We start from the raw sequence: 19,830 nt of genomic DNA, 5'->3' as shown, positions 1-19,830 counted from the left end.
CTCTAATGAAAGTATTTGTATTCCATGTAAGTTAAAAATGTCCTACAAATGTTATATAGGGAAGTGTTCCTAAATTTGAAGAAAGTGGTTTAGATTTTCTTGAAATTGACTTTGTTTTAAAGAGAAGGTTGGACTATTCAACTCTTAGCAACCATAGAATTTGCTTTCATCAGTGTACCATCTGTTTCCTTTTTTTTATTCCTACAGAAACAGTTAGTTGCTCAAAAGATTCATATAGAGGAAAACGAGGACAGAGACACAGGGCTGGAACAAAGGCATAATAAAGAGGATCCGGACTGCATTAAAGCAAAGGTGCCCTTGGGGGACCTAGATCTATACGATGGCACATACATCACCTTAGAGAGCAAAGATATCCGGTAATAAGATGTTTTCTATTTTAAGATTTTTACAGAATGGAAAAAGTCAACAAAACCTCTAAATGAAATTGAAAAGAAAAATACTATCGCTAACTGCTCTTTATGTGACAGTTGTTTTATTTTGTGTTAGTGTGAAAGAAAATTGAGACAACCTCTGCCACTAATTACGAAAGGGCACAGCACAGAAATACCGCCTTCCCCAAACTGTCTGTGTTAGCCCCACCCTGAAACTTCTCCATTCTGTTCCCAGCCTCCTGATCAGTTCTACCATTGTAAGTCAGTTCTGATATGAACAGACGTGAATTAAACTGAAGTGCATCGTGTAGAAGGGGGTCAAATTTACTTGAGTGTGCTTTGGGTATTTTGAGCTGGATACACTTCTTGTAGTAGGAACTGTCTTAAATTTGAATGAAATTTTGTTGATTACCAAGCTGTTGAACCTCTGGACATACTCATATTGCTGTGTTTAGCAAATAAAGGATGTGTGGACAGTCTGCTTGACATTCAGCTTCATTGGTAATTCATCTTCAGGGCTGACTGTTTTGTTTTTCCAGTTGTTTGTTGTGTTTTTTTTGTTTTTTTTTTTTTTTTGACATAATCAGATGAGTATTTGAAGTGGGAAAAGATTAATTTTATCTTCAGGTACCTTCATTTGGTCTTCTTCCTAATATTCGGGATTTGTTTGTTTCAGTTGAAGAGACTTCTAATCTGCATGCATTGCCATTTGCCTGGCAGATAGATCATTAATCATTGTAGAGGTACACTGGGCTGACACTGATACATTTTGGAGGCTATCCAAGTATTAATGTTTTCTCTAAAGCAGACAGAAATTTATTTACTTTATCCTACAGTGCATCCTTATACAGCTGAAATCTGGTAAGATGTCAGAAATGGTCTAATGTGCTCGAACAGAGGATTTTTCTAACAGTCAAATCAGAATACTGTGTCTATTAACTACAATACTACTTCCCCTCTACTCCACCCTGGTGAGACCCCATCTAGAATATTGTGTCCAGTTCTGGGCCCCTCAGTTCCAGAAGGACAGGGAACTGCTGGAGAGGGTCCAGTCTAGGGCAACAAAGATGATTAAGGGAGTGGAGCACCTCCCTTATGAAGAAAGGCTGAGGGAGCTGGGTCTCTTTAGTTTGGAGGAGACTGAGGGGTGACCTTATTAATGTTTATAAATATATAAAGGGTGAGTGCCACGAGGATGGAGCCAGGCTCTTCTCGGTAGCAAACAATGATAAAACAAGGGGCAATGGGATCAAGCTGGAACACAAGAGCTTCCACTTAAATTTGAGAAAAAACTTCTTCTCAGTGAGGGTGACAGAACACTGGAACAGGCTGCCCAGGGGGGTTGTGGAGTCTCCTTCCCTGGAGACATTCAAAACCCGCCTGGACATGTTCCTGTGCAACCTCATCTGGGTGTTCCTGCTCCAGCAGGCAGAGTGGACTAGATGATCTTCTGAGGTCCCTTCCAATCCCAAACATACTGTGATACTGTTAAAGTTCATAAGAGACAGTATTTTAATCTGGTGTCTGCTGTATTATGCTGTTATATCCTCAGCCCTGAAGACTATATAGACACAAAGTCACCAGTGCCTCCAGATCTGCAGCAGCCAGACTGTACAAAAGTTCTAGATCTTCCGTACAGCATTCATGCTTTTCAGCACTTACGGGTGAGTGAGCAAATGCATGTATGTTTTTTTCCCATCAGGAGGAAGAATAGAAAACTTTTACTGGCAGTTCTCAATCAAGGTGTTTTAATCTTTCAAGACTGTTTCAGACTTATTTTTTTAAACCACAGTTGTGCCTTGATTAAAGTACATGCTTATTGGAGGATGGTTTCATCAGTTACACAAATCCTGTTTCTCTTTTCTTATTGTTTGCCTTGTTTTAGGAAAATAGTGTGTTTTGTTTTCATAACATGCTTTTCATTAGTAAAATTGTAGCTTTCATTGGAAATGCTTATAATTTGTGAATTGTTGCAGTTGAAAATTAGAGAGTGCTGAACAGGATCATTAAACTGTGTGAAAATTCAGGTTCAGAAAATTGTTTGCAGGCTTGTTGGTAGCTCCTAACATACTTGACTGTCTCATTGGTATCTGAATGCCATGCCCCAACCCAGAGGATGAGATAACCATTCTTTACTAGTACAAAATTCATCTGCTTTAGAAAGGTTACAGTGGAAGTGTGGTGCAAAAATTGGTTTTGCCAACAGTATTATATGACCAAATTTTCTAAAGCTGATGCAGCTTTAGTGCTTGTATCTTGACATTTATTTTATTACAAGTCTTTAAAATAACTTTTCATCTACAAATAAGGATTTTCTTACAAACAAAACAAAAACTCAAGTTTTCTAACTTTGTTCCTGGATCTGGAGGTACTTTTGAAACTAGTACATTTGTCGTTGGGGAAGGAAGGCAGAGAAGAAGAGATGTAAGGATACTTTCATAGTGTGCATGTAGCCTGACAAACATGAGGTAAGCACTTCAGTGGTCATTAGTGAAATCAATATCTGCCAGATATACAGTGCTACCAGAAAAGAACATTTCTCCTGTAGCTTTCACAAGCAGAAGCAGCTTTTGGCTGCTTCTACTGTTTGCCTGTCTGTAATATATATATATATTATTCATGTGCCAAAGGTGAAATTATGCTGTCAAGTCCCTAAGATCTTGATACAAAAGGATGGTAGGAATGTAAAGTAACCAAGCTCTAAATTTTCCCAGGAGTCATGCTCTTGTGTATATTTCTCTGCTTTTAGTTAAACGTGTCAGCAAATACGATATTCACTTTTCATTTTAGGGTGTCCAAGAAAGAGTTAATCTTTCCGCACCCTTGTTACCTAAAGAAGATCCAATCTTCACATACTTATCACGGAGGCTGGGAAGAAGTATAGAGGAAATAGGTCATCGTATTTATGAAGGGCTAATGAAGGTATGAAACTGTAATCTTACTGCACACAGAAGAAAGAGTGCTAGAAAGGCCTCACAAGACTGGATACACCTGCTACATGCAATCAGATCCAGTACTAGTTTTGCACATACAATTTGGTTTACATTTCATTTACAAAAGACAGACTAAAGACATTTTCTGCTAGGCAAGCAGAGGTAGGAGAAAGCATCAGCAAAGCCAGTAAATAGATAGTGTCATCTTTAATGACTCATATTTGTGTGGTCTGGCAAGCCACATTCATTGCTCTGTCAAGGTAATAAGAACTTTTAAACAAAAATGCAGGTACTTCGAGAACAAAGAAGAAACAGTAAGACTGAAATGTGTATGCTTTTGTTAAATGCCTTCCTGCAAAATATAGGAACTCTCATTGAACTCCAGCTATGCTGCTGATGTTTAAACTGCTACCATTTTTCATTTCATCTAATTTTGAATTTTTACCTGTCTGAAAGGCAGAAGTTCTGTGTCTTTAATACATGTATATGCTAGTTCATTCTTCCTGAACATTCACAGCTATTGCCAAATGGCAGCCTTCCAGAGAAAGAGGATAACTTAGAGCAGCTTTGGTGCTCAGCTTTCCATCCTATAGCAATTAAAACCTAATTAACCTTTTAGAACATGTCTTAGTACAGTTCATTTGTTTCCACTGCAGAACTCTTCTTCCTGGGTACTCTATAATATGGCTTCTTTTTACTGGCGAATAAAGAATGAGCCATACCAAGTAGTAGAATGTGCCATGCGTGCCCTTCATTTCTCTTCAAGGTAAGAATTGCTAATAAAGATTTCTTTTCAGATTGCTTTTCTAGTTATCCTAATTAGTAAACAGGTTTTAGTTTTTAAGATTGTATAATAAGGAATAATCCACTTGTTCTTTACATGCTCTACTAGGCATATATATCATTTAGACATTTTCCTATTAAATTGCATATTTAATATGTGACTGAAGGATGGATGTAGGCTTACATATTCTTACACAGTCTGACCTCCTTTTTACTCTCTACAACTACCTGAAAGGAGGTGGTAGCATGGAGGATGTTGGTCTCTTCTCCCAAGTAGCACATGGTAGGACAAGAGGAAACAGCCTCAAGTTGCATCTGGGAAGGTTCAAATTGGATATTACGAAAAATTTCTTCACAGAAGGGGTTGTGAAACAGTGGAACAGGCTGCCCAGGGAAGTGGTTGAGTCACCATCCCTGGAGGTGTTTAAAAGACTTATAGATGAGGTTCTTAGGGACATGATTTAGTGCCAGAGTTACGTTAATGGTTGGACTCGATGATCTTAAGGGTCTTTTCCAAAATAATTCTATTATTCTAATGTCTGTTTTTTCTTTTATTTTCTTTTTTTTTAATTTTATTTTCATTTTTGTCTTTCAGGCAAAATAAAGATATTGCACTGGTGAATTTGGCAAATATTCTGCACCGGGCACACTTCTCCGCAGATGCAGCTATTGTAGTCCATGCAGCTCTTGATTACAGTGACTTCTTTACCAGCTATTACACTTTGGGAAATATATACGCAGTAAATACTGTCTTTATTTTTGAAGGCTTGTAGAAAACCAAGTATTTAATCTTTCTGGCTTGACTTGTAATGCTTTTTTACAATGTATCTTGTGTCGCATGTGCATTTCACATTTGGATGAAAGTATCTTGACAATCTTAAACATTAAAAGTCTGCCTTTCAGAAAATATTTTTATCTGCGCTTGGAAATAAATCCTAGGGAAATTCTCCTGCAGCCTCTCTTTAGCAGATATAGTGGCTTGAGTTTCAGAAACAGCATCTGAGTTAATAACTTCTTTAAAAATAGTATAATTTTAATATTAAATATTACCAAACAATGGCTAATTCTTTATCTCGGTCATTCTTCAGATGCTTGGAGAGTACAACCACTCAGTTCTGTGTTATGATCATGCTCTACAGGCCAAACCAGGGTTTGAGCAAGCTGTAAAAAGGAAGCATGCTGTCCTGTGTCAGCAAAAACTTGAGCAAAAATTGGAAGCCCAGCACAGGTAACTAAAGAAGCATTCTAGTGGCAATTCGTATAATCTGACGTATATTGTTCTGTTTCAGCAATTATTTACGTTTCAAATAGAATAATGATTTTCAACTTTCTATACTTATTATACTTAACATTATTCATAAGAATGCCTTGAGAAACTCGAAGTTGAAAATGTGCATCACTGTAGGAAAAGTTGATTTGAAGTCAATCTTTTCTACTGTTGAATTTTCAAGATCACTTCAGCGAACATTAAATGAATTGAAGGAATATCAGAAGCAGCATGACCATTACCTTAGGCAACAAGATGTCTTAGACAAGTACAAGCTCATCCAGGAGGAACAAATCTTGAGGAACATCATTCACGAGACACAGATGGCAAAAGAAGCTCAACTAGGTACAGCTTTTTAGAGTTCGTGTTCATTATAGCCATTACATATATTCAGATTAAAGTCAGTACATAACTTCTTTATATATAAAAATGGCCCTGAGTGGCTATTGTGTTTTGCTTATTAAAACAAGGGTTTGCAATATATTCTTGAAGAGGGGTGGGTTTTTTGAGTCTTTCAAAGACAGAGTTTCCTCTGATCTGATGAAATAAATAAATAGGAAGGATTGACCAGATTGGGGATGGAGATGTTGAGTGTATGCTGTCATTGTTTCCTCAGAAACCTCACTTATATAGTAGAAAAAAATGGTTTGTGCTCTGCAGGGAACCATCAGATTTGTAGACTGGCCAACCAGCAGCATAGCTTGCACTGCCAGTGGGACCAGCCTGTTCGTTATCACCGTGGAGACATTTTTGAAAATGTGGAATATGTTCAGGTTTGTCTGTGAATTCATATTAGTGCTTTAAGTTGCATCCCATTTGCCTTATTAGCAAAACAGTTCAATTTTTTTGAGTCTTGACAAAGGGGATACATTTTAGGTATGGCAGTTTTAGTGAGAAATCATTTGGTCTGTTTTCCAGAGTGTGAAGTAGAATCATAAAATCATAGAATAGTTTGGATTGGAAGGGACATTTTAAAGTCATCTAGTCCAACCCTCAGCAATGAGCAGGGACATCTTCAACTAGATCAGGTTGCTCACAGCCCCATCCAGCCTGGCCTTGAACTTCTCCAGGGATGAGGCATCTACCACATCACTGGGCAACCTGTGCCAGAGTTCTGCCACCCTCATTGTAAAAGATTTTTTATTCATGTTTAGCCTGAATCTCCCTTCCTTTAGTTTCAAGTCTGTTGTACGACACCCTTCTAAAAAGTCTGTCCCTATCCTTCTTAAAGGCTCATTTTAAGTGCTGAAAGGCCGCAATAAGGTCTCCCCTGAGCTTTTTCTTCTCCAAGCTGAATAACCCCAACTCTCTCAGCCTGTCCTCATAGGAGAGGTGTTGCATCTCTCTGATCGTTTTGGTGGCCTCCTCTGGCCCCACTCCAACAGGTCTGTGTCTTTCCTATACTGAGGGCTCCAGAGCTGGACACAGAACTCCAGGTGGGGGTCTCACCGGAGTAGAGGTGCAGAATCACCTCCCCCAACCTGCTGGCCACACTCCTTTTGATGCAGCCCAAGATACAGTTGGCCTCTGGGCTGCAGGTGTACATTCCTGGCTCATGTCCAATCTTTCATCCACCAGTATCCCCAAGTCCTTCTCCACAGGGCTGCTCTCAATCCCTTCATCCCCCAGCCCCTGTATTGACTTCAGGGGTTGACCCAACCCAGGTGCAGGACCTTGCACTTGACCTTGTTGAACCTCATGAGGTTCATATGGGTCCACTTCTCAAGCTTGTCGAGGTCTCTCTGGATGGCCTTCCACCCCTCAGGTGTGTCAGCTTGGTGTTATTCGCAAGCTTGATGAGAGCGCACTTGATCCCACTGTCTGTGTAATTGATTAAGATATTAAACAGTGCTGGTCCCAGTAAAGACCCCTGAGGGATACCACTTGTTACTGGTGTCCATCTAGATGTTGTGCCATTGACTGTTACTCTCTGCATATTTAATGCTAGTTTCTTTTTCTAGTAATACAAGCTGTGATCCACTGTGGATTATAGAACTTTGGAGGGTTTATTGGATAAGACTTCAATTAACTTGGCAAAGAGAACTATTAGAATTATTCAAATTTTTTAAAATTATATTATTCCAAAGTCTTTGTTTCTTATGAGATACCAGCCACTTCTATATTGACTCCTTTGCTTTTCAACCTGCATAGAGCAGCCAAGTATTTCTAGGAAGTACAAAAGTCCTCACTTGAGGAATTACAGTTTTATCTTGCATAAATGTACTACATTTCAGGTGTGCTAACAGGAGCATAACATGTCTAATTTTCCAATTTAGTTTCCTTCAGAGAAGACAAGAAAAAGCATTAGATGGCTAATGTTAATGAAGAGACAAAGGTTTTTTAAGGAGTTAGTTTTCTAATGTACATGTGGTATATGGAATAAGAATTATTCTTTAGTGGAAAGAATATTCTAATATAACAGCTTAAAAGTGCATTTAAAATAATATTGTATCAGTCATTTATCTCTACAGCCTTAAAGTCAGTCGTAATTTCTCTTGTTTGTTACACTGTCATATGACTCAAGTTATACAATTTTTGCATGCTCCTTCTGATTTAATCTTTTTTTTTCTTACCAGAAGCAGCACAAAACTGCTATAAGCAATTAGAAAATGGAAACCCAGAGCTCAGTGGTGTTGAATCTAGAGAGTGCTTTTACAGCCCAAAATAAGGTGTTAGCCTGGTTTTGTGGGTATTTGTGGATTGTATATTGTGAGTTATGGCACCAAGGAAATCGATGCAGCAGTATTGAGGAGTCGTGGAAGCAGGGTGTATGCTAATACTGAAAATCCAGAATGAAATACCCTACCAACACCACTGCTGTGTTAGAACTACAGATAAAGATTACAGTTCCATTTATTTTGCAATGTGGAATGTGTTCTGGAGTATCCCCTTAACTAGTTCAAGAAACAGGAATCATTATTTTTAGTTATGCTGTGTTTTTTTCTTGGATGTTCTTACTGTTATAATAATTATAAATTCAGGTTATGGAGATAATTTTGCAAGCCATGAATCTTAGTGACTCTGACTTGAACTAGATTACACAGTCTAGATGTGTGGGCTTTGTGGTCTATTAGAAATGTTTGCTTGGTACCTTTTAGCATTTTTTGGTGATTTGCACTTGCATTTTCACTGTTGAATTATTTACAGCATGAATATTACTTTTCCGTGGTGTGGGTGGATCAGGAGGCTTAAGTTTCCTTTTTTTTTTGCTGCTACCCAAATTTCAGCTCATCGGTGAGGCTTAACCACATAAATAGTTGGGAAAAAAATAATGTACAGAAATTCAGCCAATAACATACCATCTCTTTTCCTTATTAAATATTTGTTTTCTGTTGGTTCTAGTTTGGTGAAGACTCTTCAACCTCTAGTATGACATCTGTGAATTTGAATCTTCATGCAAACCAAAGTGACTACAGCCAGTCTTTGCAGTCTTCCCCTGTTGCTCGTTCTATCGTTTCAGTGTGGAGCGTAGAATCCAACGGAGTGAGTGAAGAGGATAAGCTTTGTCCTTTCAAAGAGGAGTTGTGGAAGAGTGAATCTTGTTCTTGTTTATGGGAAACTTTTAGCATTTGGGCTACAGTTTTGATGTGTGGCAGCACTGGAGAGTGTAGCATTCTGAATTTCTTCAACATATAAGCGTCTCTGTTTCTCTGATGTTTCCCATCATTTGAAACTCTACTACAGCGCAGAGTGGGGTTGTTCTTAGCTACTTTTGCAAACGTGCTGCAAATAAAGCAGTACAGCTGAGTAAAAATAGAAAGCGGAATTGCTGTTATTTCAAAAAATAGGGGAAAATAATAGTTCTAAAGATCTCTGCTCTCTTTTCCTCCAGACTACTCCTTATGTTCTTATCAGCTTCTTAATTGGAATATTTAAAATGTTGAGAAAATAATAAAAAATATTTACTTTTCCTCTTAGGACAAACAGCATATTCTTTGGCCTCAGCGATCAGAGTGCATGAAATCTTTCCCCAAAATTCCTGATCCAGAAGAACTGCCAACTTATTTCCTGCCTCCAGAAAATAGGGGGTTCAGGCAAGTAATGATTTATGAAAATTATATTTGTAAATTTTCACGCTAATGTATTAATGAGCATTTTCTTTCTGGAGAGGATGGATGCAATTAGTAATCAACAGCACAGATGTGTTCGGACGACTTTCTCTGGCAGCCCCACAGAAGGAAGGTGTTTTCCTTTAGTGTCATCTTTGCTGTAACTGTAACAGATCCAATTTCATGGTGATTCTTCCCTGACTGTTAGTGCAAGGTGAACACATGAAATATCTACAGTAATACTAAGAGAATGAGAATTAAAGCACAAGTCTGAATGACTTTAGAGTATCGTTTAAAAAAAAAAGAGGACCGAGAGTGAGCAAGAATGAGGTGAGTAGGTATTTAATAACTACAATTAACTGTTGTACATTGCATGCATCCCCTTAGCTTTAGTTACAGTAACAGAAAATTGTGAAGACCAGAAAATACTAAAAAAGGATTATGAATGGAAAGCCCTGGCTCATTCCTTTGGGACAAAGGTAAAAAAAGAGCTTAGTTGTGGAATAGTCAGTAATATTTGTTCTTACGTAGCATAAAATAAATGTGTCTATGCTGCGATAGCTACCTTACATAGATTAATGCAATTTCATAATATCATACTCACTTAACATTATAATAGTGATGGTAAGAAAGTTTTCTTCTCCTAATCAGTATAATGCTAGTACTGAGCATGTGTTAAAGCAAAGTTCCCATCCACAAATGTTCTGAAACTTCCTTTGAAAAAAACAGTGTTCAGTGTAGAATGTTCTTCTCAAATTATTTTGCTACCTCCTGATGTTTTTGAAATTAAATTTTTGTTTAAAAAACTTCAGCATTTTCTTTTTCATTTACCTATTTAGTCCTGAACAATCCTTATTAGTATAATATGAGAGCCTTCTGTGTCTTATCTCTATTGCATTGTCTGTTATTAACAGATAGTCTATGCTTAAAAATTGAAAGTAAAGACCTTATTTATTAATAACTTTTCAAGGGAAGGGTGGCCCTTGGATGCTTCTGGTTTGCAGCCTATGTCAGTCTACAGTATGAGACTTGTTGGTTGATATGTAGCTGATCTGATGTTTATATATCAGTGGCATGCAGCATATGCTATTAATGTCTTGATTCTTCTTATTGCTAGAATACAGCCAATACTAAGTATCCCAAGAGATATGGTCAGGCATGGAGAAACCCAGGCACCAGACTGTTCTTCCATTACTGATGCTCGTAACAACGAATCTCTAAACATATTGGTCAAGGAACTAGACAGTAAACTAGATTTGAAATTCAAGATGCCAGATGATCAAGCAAGACAAGTAAGAGACATTTTCTCGTTGGTTCTCTTTTGCCTTAAAGATTTACTCTTTATTACCTTAAAAATCTTACTCAGAACAGGAAAGATTCTGATATTTAAAAGATTACTTAATATCACAAGCCAATCAGTATTACTAAAACAGGGAGCAATTGCTTTCTAATAGGGCTGGAGAAAGGGAAAACTTGTCATTCAGCATAAGACTTGTTGTCTGACTTCTTTCAAATGCTGACCAGAAGCACACAGAATCGGAACTTTAATTTACTATTTAAAATTACTGCTTTATTTTAAAACAGTCACTTGACATGATTAATCTTCTTGGGGTTTCCAATAACTACTGTATTTTACTAAGTTGGTAACTTTGGGCTGAGATTAGTCCTTCATGTTGCGTTCTGGGGATTGGCTGCTTTAATCGTTACATGTTCACATCATCTGTTTAGAACAATTTTTCTCTTTTTTTTCTTCTGTTTTTCCTCTCATTTTAGTAAAGGGCAGATTTAGGGGAGTGAGGCTTGAATCATCCATATAGATATATACTGTAATTTTTTTTCAGTTGTTTAAAAAAAAATTAAAATCTTTGTTGTCCAGGTCTTGCATTCTCGTATCAACAATCAAACTCTTACACAGGCGAAGATAGGAGAATTTCTAGATCATGCCATAAAAAAGGTATGTCAAAAACTGTAGCATGAGATAAATTCAGAATTCTTATTTGAGGCTTGTTTCTATAATTCTAAAAACATAAGTAAGTGATGTGCAAGAAATAAGCTTATTCGCTGCCCATAACTGAGATGAAACTAACTTAAAAATCCATGTCTACAAGTAAAGCACAAACATGTAGAGAAACATTCACTGAGTTTAGCTTAGTGTGGACCAAACAGCCCTGTAGTTCCCTGTTGTGACTGCAGGACCTGTAGCAATACATAACTAATCCTGGCAGCTGTTCTCTTAGCTAAGAGAAGTAGCTTGGAACTGCTCCACCTATCTACGTGCCAGCCTTTTGCTCTTCCTTCTCCTCCCCACTACCCCACGCTCCCCTCCAAAGAAATCAACCCCTTCTCAATCTTCTGTCTGGACTATTAGCACTCTGGGGCAAAGAACGTACAATTGTATAATACCCTGTGGAATGCTACCTCCGTCTTGCATGGGGCCTTTGAGAGTCATCACGAGTCAAGTAGCAGAAAGCACTGAGATAGGGTTGACTCTTTTTGACATGTCAAGCTGATATTTCTCAAATTAACTCTCATGTACAAGTTTTGTCAAGGCAATGTATGTCTGTATTGTTTTTAGTCTAAAATCACTGCATTTAATATGTGCATCTGTCTTACCTGGAATAAAGAAACAATAACAGTAGGAGTTGATTCCTGTTACAGTGGTGTTCAGAACAGTCCTATATATGTCTAACGTCTTAACTGTTGCAGTGCAGGGGTATTTTGTTTTTAACTGTAGTATTCTGTTGGGTTCATGATAAAAGTCTGAACTTTTTGGTCGTTCAGATGCTGATGTAAAAACACTTTGATGTCATGCCTGTTCAGCTAATGGTAAACTTTCTAGAGCAGAAGTGCCACAGTTGGTATCTTTGTACTGGGAAAAAGTGCCAGTAAGTTGCTGAGGATTTAGTTAGACAAAGATGGTTGAGACCTGGGTATGGAGTTTAACTCAGTTAGGAGTTTGGCATGAATAACATGCAAGTAACGTTATGTATGTGCATTGCAAAATAGGGGTGATAAATACTCTCAACAATTCCAGATTATGTAAGGTACTCCAAAACAAGAGGCTATATATCCTGTTGATATCTTCCAGTTCATCTTGAACCATAGATAGAACCTGTGTGAGACTGTTTCTAAAATCTGGAAGAAAATCTATGGACTGATTAACTTCTTCAACACAGTATTACTGTAATGCCAGTTGTATTGCGTTAATACAACACTACTGTAAAGATCCTTATCTGTTTTGTTTCTCGAATCCTAGCTGCATGTTTTCTACTCGTGCATGTGTGCGGGCTTCAGACATGTAGGTTGGATTTGGCATTAATTTCAATTGTTGCTTTTATACTTTAAACTCTTTGTAGAATTGGGTAACATAGAATGCTGAAAATATTAAAAAACAGAATTTAAGTGTTTCTAAACCATTTCAAACTTCTCCATCTGAAAGTGGATGTTGTATGTAGCCCCGTCTGCCTGTCAAAGTTTTGTTACTTCTCCTCTAGGATGAGTGGTTTGTTTTTTCCATTATAGGTGAAGGAGAAGGAAGGAACGTTCAAAGTGTATTTGATGCTTCCTCCATTCTTCCACCTGCCCTCAGTTGTCACTTGCTGGTTTATAATCTTTAAACTGTATCTAATGCATGTCACTTGTCAACTTTCATAAGACACATGGATAACTAAATCTAAGAAAAAAAATTCCGAAACCTCCAATTGGCAAGAAATCTTGATGTTGGATACAGGACCTGGAAGCACATCTAACTACAATGTAGAAGCTTCCTGACCTTCAAATTGTAGCATTTCTACATAGATCTGTATTAATGTAATTTTAAGCCTCTGAAGTGGCTCAAAAGTGTTGCTTCCTGAAGCAAGTTATCCATTATCACTTGTATATTTTAAGGGATTTTGTGGTCATGATATAACAGAGTCATATGAGTAGAGTGCAAGCATCAGCTGCTACTAAATTACAGTTCAGACTGTTAAGTCACATCAGTTTGAGTAGAGCAGGTAGAGGTAGAGCAGACTGAATGACCTACTAGTAGTCACAGCAAAGTGTAATTTGTATCTGGTTAACAAAGTGTAGTATGCAAGGGTGGGGTTTGTTTGTTTGTTTTCTTACGAAAGAGCAGGTAATTCTGTCTTCCTGAGACACCCCTTTGTGGGTGTTTTCATCCTTTTCCCTGACTCTCCCATAGCCGGAAGGTCCTCTATGGCTTGTGCTTAATGAAGCTGGATTGTACTGGCGTGCAGTTGGAAATAGCACCTTTGCTATCACCTGTTTACAAAAAGCATTTAATTTGGCTCCACATGAATATCAGGACATCCCTCTGGTCAATCTTGCTAACCTCCTGATTCATTATGGTCTTCATTTGGATGCCAGCAGGCTCCTGCTGAAGGCTTTGGCCATCAATGCCTCTGAGGTAAGATGTTTTTTCCTTCAGTGGTGAATGTCCTTCATTATTTTCTAACTACATATGACTAACTTGTCATTACTTACCTGTTCATGCAGTTTAACTTCCAGCTTGTGATTTGCAACACATGTTAATTTCCATTTAAATTCTTGATGGCACTGGGAGTTGATGCTGGTTGCTGAGAATATAAACATTTAAAGCAGAAATTCTTCTAAAATAGGTGATAGGCATTTTTGCCTCCTGAAACCTATTTTATCAGCAGTGGCTCCAGGGAATCTAATACTGGTGTTTTGGCAGTATTTTAATTAAAATAGAGATCCATAATGCTGTCAGCATTGTATCTTGATTTTTAAAACCCTTAAAGTAGCACATGTGCCACTAAGATCTTTGGCTGTTAAGACATCTTTCTGTGCCACTTGACTTTTTATAGTGTTTTATTTGTCCCTAGATTTCATCTATATACCAGGAGGGAAAGCTGTGTTCAAGTTGTTTTGATGACTGCCAGTCATAGATTGAAAACAGTATATTGTCTTTCTGAATAGTAACAGTATAAATATTTTGTAAGTGGCCACTTATGTAAGGTAAAAAATTACTGTATAAGCTGCTTAAACTACTGAACTGGCCAGAACAATTTGAAAAGGAAGCAGGGGCAGAGGGATTGGTGCAACAAGTAATTTTAAATTCTAGATGCTTAAATGAGAAGTTCAAGTGACTTTTTCCTGTGCTTCTACCTCTGTAGTTAGATAAACAGAGAGCTTAAGCCTGATAGGCCATCAGTCATTTAGCACATAAAAAAGCTAAAAATTGAATAAACTTTTTCAATGTAGCATCTGGGAGCAATTTTGCAATCATTGGAAAGGAATTTAGCCCATTTGGTTGTCAGGTAAAAGTGCAAAAAGGAACTATAGACAGAACTGTGACAGAATGATGTGCCTTAAGAAGAACTTGTGAAGGCACAGCCTTGGAGCGGGGAGAAGCATAGGGATCCTTAGGACCATGCTGTGTGAGTACAGCTTTTCTTCATAAACATCAGTGAGACCTGTCTTGTTACAATAATGCCTATTCCTATTTTTTCAGGCATTGTCAGTCCTGTAATACCTTTTGTATCAAAAAATCTGGCAGGAGAATTTGTACTTGAATAATATTTCCTGGAATTAAAATTAACCATAGCTACAGGGAGTGAAAGATGTGCTATATTAGCAAAAGCTTTTAAAAAAATTCCTGTTGCTCAGCTTGCACCTTTTTCTGAGTGGTGTTTAATAACACAAGCTAAGATGAGCTTGAAAACTCTTAAGCTACTGATCAGTCTCCACATTTTCAGATAATGAATGTAAAATTATTTCAGTGGATAAGTGACTGCTAAGTTACAATATTATAGTCATTATCCTAGGGTTATACTGTTAATTGCAGCAAATTACTTGGCATAAGTGAAAGACTTTTCAGTCAACAAACAAAGTGCAATGCTTTACTATGTGCCTGTATTAAAATGCTAATTAAATTTTGCCCAGTGAAAAAGGTGTTTATAATTTGTACTTTAAAAAAAAAATGCATATTTCAAGGATATTAGCCAAAAGCAGTGGACAAAAATATTAAGTTTTATAAATAATTGAAAGTAAACCTAAATGGATACCCTTAAGCTAGTGTGACATCGGTGTTTTCAGTAAACTAGTTCTACTCGAGTGCTGACAAATGAAATGCATCTGTCCTGCTAGAACTCTAGGGATATTTTTACATTTTTGCTGACTTCTAATAATTCTAAAATGCCTTCAAGCATTTCAATGTAGTTCTTTGCTACTCTGCAGTAAGCATTACATTTATGATGTGTTATAAGTATTTAATGCTTCATTTCAGCTTGTGTGTATTTAACAGCTGGTTTTCAGCATAGGAAGATGGAATCCTGAACACAACCTTACATCAAAACAGCTTTTGTTTAGCACCAATGCATCAAGCTGTTAGTTCTCCATCTAAGAATAGGCAGTCCCTATTTAAGAAGTTTCTAAATTCTTTACAGCCAAATTTGTGAGGGTGTGGATTGACAGAAGTTTTTCGTAGTTGGCTTCAGTTTTAAACACTGAACACGCTTATGCTGGGGTATGTGGTTTTTCTTTTTACAGCCCCTGACATTTTTGAGCCTTGGAAATGCATATCTGGCTCTGAACAACATCAGTGGAGCCCTGCAGGCCTTCAGACATGCACTGGATTTGACGACCAAGTGCTTGGAGTGTGAAAGCAGCCTGAAGATGATCCGCTGTTTGCAGTTTTATCCTTTTCTGTACAACATCACCTCTTCTGTGTGCAGTGGTAAGCAGCTGCTGAAAAATGGACCACAAGTGAAATAGTGTCTGTTTGCCTTGGGTGTTGCACCTGAAATTCATGATTACTTTTTTTCCAAGGATGCTCCCTTTTGATTTGTAGTGCTTTCTCCCTGTAAGGACCAAGGTTGAGGCACTGCTTTTAATGGAAAAGTTACAGTCCACTAAGAAGCACTTGAGGGTGACTTCTTAAATACCAAGAGGTCTGCTGCTGAGTGCAAAATACTTCTTGAGTGTGTCAGTAATACCTTAACAACCTCACCAATATCTCTTACTGGTAAATGAGGAATGCTGGATTCAGTATTTATGGACGTGCAAGCTACTACTGCTAGACTACTCAACAGCCCCTTTTTACATCCCTTCAAATTTTACAGTCAGATGGATATGTTTTCTTAAAGCTGAATAATTTGGCGAAAAGCGGTTTATCGTTAATAGATATCTTTTCAGTGGGCTCAGGACTTTGGATGTCTTTTTCTCGTGTTCAGTCTTTACAGAACAGACTATATTGATTTTTTTCCCTGGTTGGCTACTTGTCTAAAAAATAGTAATAGCTTTTGAAAATGGATTATTTCATTTCAGCGGATTACACTGGAATATTTCAGGTATTTGGTCTGTACTCACACATGGCCAATACACTGCGTATGGAATACTTCGTGATCCCTTCTCTTTCAAATTGTTGCTAGGATATCTTTCCATCTAATATTTCCTTTGTTTTAAATGAAAACCTCACATGAGAGAAATGCTTTTGATGTTTAATATTGGTAGGACTTCCTCTGAATTGTTTTTTTTAATTCCCTCTCCAGTGGAAAAACATGGAGAAACCTCCTCTGATTAACATCTAGAATTACCCTGTGTAGACATAGACTAGAGGCCACCATATCTCCTGTCACAATGTGAATGATGCAGTTGTAGGTGAAATTCCAGAACTGTGCCATTAGAATAATACTGTCTTTTATGGCCATATGTGTTTTTGCTCTGAGTGACAGTACATCAGTTGTGCAGAGAAATGAATGCTGTTTGGCTAAATGTGATGTGGTAAGTGGTACTGTGGCCCAACTCGTAGGTCTCTTACTGACTTCCATACCATCAAGTCTGGTACCTTTCGTTGAATCTCTTAACATCAGATTGCCTTTCTCTTAAAAATCTCTACAGATACTGTAAGCAGTAGTGGGACTTGTACATTTCATCACAAGAGACACTTTCACTGTTCTGGAAAAAAAATTCAATGTTTGGTTTTTAAGATCTTTAAAAATGGCTGTAACTAACAAGGTTAAAGTTGTTCCAGTCATACCTTAATGGTAACCACTCAATTTTGAGGTTAAGCAGAAGGTAATTTAAAAGTATATTCACAGAACTGAGATGGTAACAAGCAACAGCTGTATTTGAACCCCAAAGTGATCATTTACATCTTTCTTTTTGTTTGCTTTTTCTTAAACTTGTCATAATATATAAAAATACACTCCTCTAGATTGTCTAATTCTTGGCTGCTGTTTGCATTGATTCCTATCTAGGATGTTCATTTTGAGGTCAACTGTTACTGCATATGCTGTTCAGGAAGTTTGTGTTTCTTCGATGTGAGGAGAAACCCATGCCAAAAGTGCTTATGAGAAGAGTGTTATTTTTCCTTTTTTGCTAGCTTGGCCACAGGTTAATGAAGTGAGCATCAATATGTTCATCTGGTACATTTGGGTTGGTTTTGTTTGTTAAGGAATCTGTGAAGCTGCTAAATTAAGAGAGAGATGAATATGCCTTAGCATGTTAATTTGCTCATTAAATTTCAGTATTTAACTCTATATTTACATTTTTGCCTTTTTCTGGGACTCTTCCTGTCTTAATATTTCTTTCTTTTTCGTTTCTATTTATAATATCCTTTAGGTCGTCTTTTGCCTGAGTGCAAGAAACATGAAAATATAAACCTGACAGATAGTGTAAATGTTCCTTGTACATTCTTGTGCAGAGTGTAAAATAAACATACTGGTTAATTCAACCTTGATAGTGATTTGTGGTTTGACTCAAAACTTAGAGTTCAAAAATGGGAAGATAGACTTGCCTAATTTATTTTCATAAGGTTTGGGGAAATATTTTTTTCCCACTGTAAACTTCAACTGACTCAAGAGGAACCTTGACAGGCTGTATGAAAGTGACGTTAAGTCTCCAAAACCAGAATTATTTCAAGAATGCATGCCCAGAAATCACACTTCGAACTTACAAGTATCCTGAATTTTTGGGAGTCTTCTGTTCATCCTTCAGTCCAAAGAAAACGATTGAAAAGAGATTGTAAGTTTGAATTTTGACCTTACATATGTAATGCAGTAGGATATACAAATATTCAGCCACTACATAGAACCTAAAAAATGCAAACTGTATTTAGCTGCTAATATTTAACATTACTTGCTGCACCTAGAGCATTTTTGAAAACGTTATTATCATGTGGACTTACAAGACTCATAGAGCAACATAATCTGCTCATGTTTGGCTCCATGACAGCCTGGAAAGCACATTTTGATGACAAGATGCAAAGGGAACAATGCTTTCACACACCTTTCTGAATGAGACTTTAGGTACAGAGCTAATGCAGCACATTTGTAAATACGTGAATCAAACGTGTGCTTGACAATCCCAGTATCACTGAATTGTTACTTCAGGAGATTTTCACAGCCTTTCAAGTCATGTGTTGCTGCTTGGGGACATCTGCTACTAAAATTTAGCTTGTCCTCTTGTTATTATGCACTTGTTGGCATGTCATAACTATTTATATCCATCTCCTTTGAGATGGATATGTTATGCTGAATAACTTAGCAAGAAATTGGGATGTCACATGTTGTCTCTGGTTTAATATCTTGTTTTTATAAGCATTCATTCAGTATTACTGAAAGTAACAGCAGTAGGGCTGCCTGTGCTTTGGGTGGGATGCCCATGTGATAGCTGTGGTTTTGCTTCGCCTGCCAAAAGCTTCTGTTCACGAGATCTGAACTGACTACTGGGACACAGAGTTCCTTGCTCAGCTGCTTGCTGTGAGCCACCGGCAGAATCCAACAAATGGCCAGTGAGAGTTATATGCTAACATGTGATGGAATATGGGATCAAAAATCTGAATTTGTAGTCTGATTTTTGATGACAGTATGTGTCTGGTGTATATTTCAAGTAGGTAAAATGGGAGTTTTCTCAAGCATGTTGGGACATTTGCTGTTAGCACAGGACTTCACAAGTGTGGTACACTCATGCTGTCTTGAATGCTTGTTTGAATGCTCCTGTCTGTACTGCTGCATCGTACTTTTTTTTTTTTTTCCTAACTTACCTCTGTTCTAGATAGAACTTTATATTTCAAGCCCAAGTCACTTCATGCATGTGAGAAGAGGAATTAAAAACCTCAGACCAACACTTTGCTATTTAACCTTTGCCTCCTATATTGTCGTTCACATAAATTTTTGTTTTCGTTGTAAAAGGATTTCTAAATCTGCAAAGGTTTATGGTGGGTTTTTTGTTACAGAGTGGGGTATATGAAGTGTCCAAAATATGGTACAACTGTATCATGTATGACATGTTATTTTACACAACTGCAGGTGTCAAGTCAATTGCAACTAATATGGATACTATACAGCAACAGTCCTGCAGAGCTATATATGCCTTAATTACTTGGACCAATGCGGCGACTAGAAACAACGCACACCAGGACGCAGGCAGAGACACACAGG

At 37.5% G+C, this 19,830-nt stretch overlaps 1 protein-coding gene across 3 annotated transcripts in view; it reads left to right on the top strand.

Annotated features, from left to right (window-relative positions):
* The window catches only part of TTC17 (tetratricopeptide repeat domain 17), a 60,720-nt gene that overhangs the window by 15,764 nt on the left and 25,126 nt on the right, over nucleotides 1-19,830 (top strand). The window contains exons 3-16 of one of the 3 annotated variants that reach the window (XM_082057965.1): nucleotides 208-377; nucleotides 1,945-2,056; nucleotides 3,183-3,314; nucleotides 3,982-4,091; nucleotides 4,704-4,848; nucleotides 5,197-5,336; nucleotides 5,560-5,720; nucleotides 6,036-6,148; nucleotides 8,718-8,858; nucleotides 9,294-9,409; nucleotides 10,542-10,716; nucleotides 11,301-11,378; nucleotides 13,608-13,832; nucleotides 15,938-16,124. In XM_082057965.1, coding sequence (XP_081914091.1) covers nucleotides 208-377; nucleotides 1,945-2,056; nucleotides 3,183-3,314; nucleotides 3,982-4,091; nucleotides 4,704-4,848; nucleotides 5,197-5,336; nucleotides 5,560-5,720; nucleotides 6,036-6,148; nucleotides 8,718-8,858; nucleotides 9,294-9,409; nucleotides 10,542-10,716; nucleotides 11,301-11,378; nucleotides 13,608-13,832; nucleotides 15,938-16,124 — 2,005 coding nt within the window. The remainder of the gene's footprint in view (nucleotides 1-207; nucleotides 378-1,944; nucleotides 2,057-3,182; nucleotides 3,315-3,981; nucleotides 4,092-4,703; nucleotides 4,849-5,196; nucleotides 5,337-5,559; nucleotides 5,721-6,035; nucleotides 6,149-8,717; nucleotides 8,859-9,293; nucleotides 9,410-10,541; nucleotides 10,717-11,300; nucleotides 11,379-13,607; nucleotides 13,833-15,937; nucleotides 16,125-19,830) is intronic. The other 2 variants (XM_082057963.1, XM_082057964.1) reach the window with 2 other exon arrangements.

Source organism: Streptopelia decaocto, assembly GCF_964273445.1.
Source record: "Streptopelia decaocto genome assembly, chromosome: 7".
Classification (NCBI taxonomy): Eukaryota; Metazoa; Chordata; class Aves; order Columbiformes; family Columbidae; genus Streptopelia; species Streptopelia decaocto.
Note: the sequence above shows the minus strand (reverse complement) of the source record. Positions and strands in the feature narration are given on the sequence as shown.